Source organism: Myotis brandtii, unplaced genomic scaffold (assembly GCF_000412655.1).
Source record: "Myotis brandtii unplaced genomic scaffold, ASM41265v1 scaffold23, whole genome shotgun sequence".
NCBI classification, from domain to species: Eukaryota; Metazoa; Chordata; class Mammalia; order Chiroptera; family Vespertilionidae; genus Myotis; species Myotis brandtii.
This window is the reverse complement of record NW_005358649.1, coordinates 3,004,104-3,009,482: the sequence shown is the minus strand read 5'-3', so window position 1 is coordinate 3,009,482 and position 5,379 is coordinate 3,004,104. Positions and strand designations below refer to the sequence as shown.

Below are 5,379 nucleotides of genomic sequence, written 5' to 3'. Positions count from 1 at the left end.
CAGCTGCCTGGCTGCCAGCCACCATCTTGGCTGGCAGTTAATTTGCATATCGCCCTGATTAGCCAATGGGAAGGGTAGCGGTCGTACGCTAATTACCATGTTTCTCTTTTATTAGATAGGATTCTTTTATTATTAACTAATGCCATGATGCCAGGACTTCTTTTACTATATGTTAGGCACCTAGACAGAGAAAAGTTCCTACGTTTTATATTACTCCCTCTTCAACACCCATCTTGATATCAAAGCTAGCTGAGATTATGTAGAACTTTCAAACTATTGTATAAAATAGGAGTGACTAGAAAAACACAAAGACTTTTATGTAGAGCTAGGAGGGCATTAGAGAGTGAAAGCTCTTTTGTTGAGATAGAAGAAACAGTTACCATCCCAGAGATAAGCAGCTATAATTCACCTCATTTTCTGTTGTCTCTAATGTTAATATTTTTTGCAGCTACTCACAGGTATTCTATGAAAACTGGCCTTTTAAAAGGCTGAATTGTCATTTAAAGTGTGACTTAAATATTTTACATGTTTTGTCACTAGACACTCCATATTGCATTAAAAAACTCCCACGGAATCCTCAGAGAGAAGAAATTATAGGAGATGGAGAGCAACAATATATTTATCTAAAAGATGGAGATTTGGTTAAGACTGAGGGTGCCACTCTAAGGTATGTAAATGACCATTGGCCAGGGAAGGTGGGGGGGGGTAGTTTATGTATATCTATAATAATAAAAGCGTAATATGCTAATTAGACCGGACATCCTTCCGGAAGAAGCAGGGCTGTGAGGGAAGCCCAGGTCCCAGGTGCCAGAGGGAAGCTGGTGCCGGCAGCCGGGGGAAGAAAAGCCTACTCTTGCATGAATTTTGTGCATCGGGCCTCTAGTGTGTTATAAAAGAGGAGGGGGAAAGGAAGATTTCCACATATTTGCTTGTATGACTGAAGACTGTCTCAGGAAGAAGGCTATAAGATATCTGATAACATTGGTTATTCTGGGAAGAGAAAATGGGTTGCTTGAGAAACAGAGAAAAAGAAGGACTTCTCCCTCTATCTACTCTTTTATAATTATTTGTTTAAATTATATGATTACCACTTCTTAATGAATAAAATTTAAATTACAAAATAGATTAGAATTTCCTGCTGGAAAATTAAGGGTTTTCTCCTATTCTCACTTTCAAAAAATGACCCATACCTAAAGTAAATACATTTTAGGCCAGACCCATAATCCCCCATGACCTGTTCAAGGGATTCAAAAAGGTGTTTTCAACTCAGTAATTTTAAAACTCAAGTAATTATGATGATTCTCCTCTCTCTCCACCATCTGTCCTGACTTCCTGATTTCAGAACACCCACTTCTCTCAGTACTTAAGATTTTTTTTCTTCTATGATACAATTTAACTCCTCTTCACCTTTATCCCCTCCCCCTGCCCAAGACATCTAATCACGTTAGTTTATTAATTGATTTTTTTTGTTAGAGGGAGAGAGTAACATCAATGTGAGAGCAAAACATTAATCAACTGCCTCCTGCTTGCCCCCAACCAGGGATCAAGCCCACAACCCAGGCATGTGCCCCAACCAGGAATCAAATTGGCAACCTTTCAGTGTGCAGGATGACACCCAACCAACTGAGCCACACTGACCAGGGCTATTCACATTAGTTCTTACCTCAAAAATATTTGTCACTGCTGTCCCTTTTTCTTTGTGTTCACTACCACTACTTCTAAGCCAGGAATCTCCAAGCTCTTCCCTTTCCAGTTTACTCTTAGCATGCTCTGTCACTTGAAACCTTGAATAATTCTCACCGCATACAAGATCATGTTTATTCTCCTTACCACAGCCTGGCCCCAAACCACTTTTCTAGTCTTAGTTCCTACCACTCCCCTCACAAACACAATTAGCCATATCCAAATACTCCTGAGCACTTTCTGTCTGTCCATGCCTTTGTTCATACCCTCCCCTTTACGAGGCCTCAGCCCTTCCCCTCCACCTTGTCCCCCTGATAAATTACCCATTTAGTCTTCAAACCTCAGTTTACATGTTACTTCAAGAACCCCTCCTGGAAAGAATTAAACTGCTTCCTCCTCCAACTTTTATGTAATTTTTATTATTTTATTATAGCACTTATTAAATTATAATTTTGGTGTGTAAGTAGGTATCTCCTTAAAAGTTAATCAGTTCCTTAGGTTCACAATCCTATATAATAAAAGGGTAGTATGCAAATTGTCCCCTCAACTGGAGTTCTTCCAGGAGTTCAACCAGGGGGCGGGCCAGCCAGAGGAAGGGAGGGAGGCCCTAGTGCTGGCAGGCAGCCAGGAGAAGGAAGGGAGGCCCAGACTGGCAGCTGGCAGCTGCTAGGACTCTACCAGTGCACAAATTTCATGCACCGAGCCTCTAGTTTTAGTTAATGTCAGTTGCTATAGCAAACCAACCCAGAAATGTATAATAGCTCAGTCACATAAAGTCCAAAAATGGTTCCTGATTAGCAAGTGGCCCTCCTGCATTAATGTTCCAGGATTCTTGTGGAGTCCTCCATCCTCAATACTAGTCCTTCAAGATTGCCGTGCTCATCACCGTCAGTCCAGTGAGTGGAGGAGAGTGAACGGGATGTTGCATAGGAGGTTTTCATGGACCAGGCCTTCTGTTGCATTGCCTGTCAATTCAATCATGTGTCACTCCTGACTGTAGAGAGGCTGGGAAATAGAGTATCATATATTGATGATACCACAGAAAATCAAACACTGCATTATTACTTCAAAAAGTATTCTTGACAATGCTGGATGCCCCCCTCACACACCAGCCCTGGGCCAAGTTAAAGAAGGGAGTAGAGACAGGAGGAGGTAGCTCATCAAGTCTTCTGTCTCAGGTGTGGGAACCACAGTACTGGTTTATCAGTTATCACAGAAGCATGGATATTAGATCTGTACCTAATATGCAGATTAAGACTATTGAACTCTTGGCGGTTAACTACCACCCATCTGCTGTGAACAGACCGTGTATTTTAAGCTTTTAAAGTATACAAACAGAAAAGTGTATATCATCAGTGTGCACGGCGGTGAATTGTTAAAAACTGAACAAACCATATGAGCAGTTTGCAGATCTAGAAAGGAGATCAGTGCCTGAGAGCCACCCACGTACTTGCTTCCTGTCATGACCCCACCCCCTCAGTTGAATACTGTCTTGTTTCATGGATGAATTGATGCCCAGGATCTCAATATTATGTGAATTCCATTTAATTTTTGTTGTATTGCATTCTGATTAAGTATGGGTATCTATTTTAAGATTTGAGGGGAAAACTAACACAGAATCAAAAAAAGCAGACACTTTTTTTATGATCTAGTAAATAATCTTTTCTCAAAACGTAAATTCCAATTATGCTAAAATCTGAATAGAACACTAAATATACTATAGATGTGGTTTCCAGTTTCCATGTTTATAGTCAGTAAAATCCAATAGTTTTAAATATTAACACAAAGACTTGATCTTACAAAAGTTCCATAAACAGAAGGTTAAAATTTACTTAAGTCCCAAATATTTGACATCCAGGTGATCTTGTCTACCTTCCAATTTTGAAAAGGAAAAAAATACAATAGAGAGATAGTACCCACCAAGAACCCATTAGTAAAAAAATAGGAAGTTATCAAGGTTTTCAGTAAGGATTCTAGATGTAACGCTCAGGGATTTTCTAGTGAACTTGAGTTTAAGTTCTCAAGTTAATCTGACAGCTTTTGTTGACTGCTCTAAATTTTCTAAGAGAGCCGTTCTAATAAAGTCTACTGTGTCACAGAACTAGATAAATGCTCTACCTGATGAATAGGAGGCACAGCTGCAGTTCTTCTGATCTTTAACAAAGCACCTCTGATGTCATTTCCTTTTCTCCTCCGCCTACGTGAAGTAAATTTTAACACAGTTTTTATGCAAATTAAAGCATTAGCCACCCAGGTGACTGGAGGGTTGGAAGTTCTGATCCACTAATTTAAGAAATATTATTGCCTTCAGCCTAGAAATTATCAAAGAAAACCATTACTGAGTTCTGGCATGGGAAGTAGGAGGGGAATAATTAAGGAGGCATTGCAAGCACATTGATGGGTAAGGCAGTTTGCAGACCCTGAAAGAATGGTTCTCCAAATGAGTATATGTAGATTAAAAAAAAAAAAGGTTGAGGTTCCATTTGTAAACACCTTCTATGTGTGACTATTCATAAGATTCTCCATAAGATAAGACAGATACTCACACCACATAGTTTTATAGTTGCTGGAAATGTATCTCCTGCAATTATTTTCATATAACATGGAATACTTTCATTAACTGGTTGCAGCAGGTTTAATCAGACAAAAGAGATGATTTTAACATCTCTTCAATACCTCACCATTACTAAATATTGTAATCAATTTGCCATATGTACAGCACATACTTGGAAACCATAAAAGCATAATAGTTCCTAAAATCAGTTCTTAATGTCTCTCAAAAATAATTGCTCCCATTACACGAGTACCTCATGTTCTTATACCTCATATCTCTTACATTGTTAGCAGACTCTTTTAAAGAGCTTTACAGTTGCAATATTTAATGTTAAGGATTTGATTGGATTTTTTGGCAAATGAGAAATTCTTCTAAGTTATAGTCGCTTCAGTTTTCTTAAGAGTTGAATTTTGCCAGATGTCTTTGCAGTGTCTAGGAGATGACCTTACTTGTTTTCTCCATAGCTTTATTATGATTTGCAGGGATCTCCTAAAATTGAAACATCTGACTTTTTTTTAATAAATTGTACTTGATCATGATATTATTTTTAAATATGTTCTAGGATTCTATTTGTTAATATTTTAGTTAAGATTTTTATAACTATTCATTAGTGAGATCAGGCAATAGTTTTCTTTTTGTGCAACCTTTGTCAGGTTTGGGATTCATAACTTTTCCTTCTTTTTCTATGCTCTGGGATAGGTTAAGTAGTAGTGCAGTTATCTGACTTTAAGTGTTTGGCAGAGTATCCACTGAAAATACTGAGCCTTTAGTTGCTAATGAGGAGGAAGGAGAGAAGCATGATGTGAGAGAAACACATAGATTGGTTGTCTCCTACACGTGCCTCAATGAGGCTGGGGAGTGAACCTGCAACCCAAGTATGTGGCCTTGACTGGGAATTGAACCCGCAAACCTTCAGTGTGCAGGCCAGTGTTCTAACCACTGAGCAGCAACGGCCACGGCAAAAAATATATATGTTCTTAAAAAATAAAAGCACTATCTCTAAGTAGTAGAAAGATTGGTGATTTTTTTTTATTAAATCTTTATTGTTCAGATTACATTTGTTCCTCTTTTTTTTTCCCCCATAACTCCCCTCCTCCCAGTTCCCGCCCCACCCTCCACCCTCACTCCCCACCCACTGTCCT

The 5,379-nt window shown here is 38.8% G+C and overlaps 1 protein-coding gene across 2 annotated transcripts in view; it reads left to right on the top strand.

Moving 5' to 3' along the window:
- LACTB2 (lactamase, beta 2) overlaps nt 1-5,379 on the top strand; it is a 33,036-nt gene that overhangs the window by 16,860 nt on the left and 10,797 nt on the right. For both annotated transcript variants that reach the window (XR_001362159.1, XM_005866359.2), the window contains exon 3: nt 541-667. Coding sequence is in view for 1 of the 2 variants with exons in the window: in XM_005866359.2 (XP_005866421.1) it covers nt 541-667 (127 nt within the window). In the remaining variant the exon portion in view is untranslated. The remainder of the gene's footprint in view (nt 1-540; nt 668-5,379) is intronic.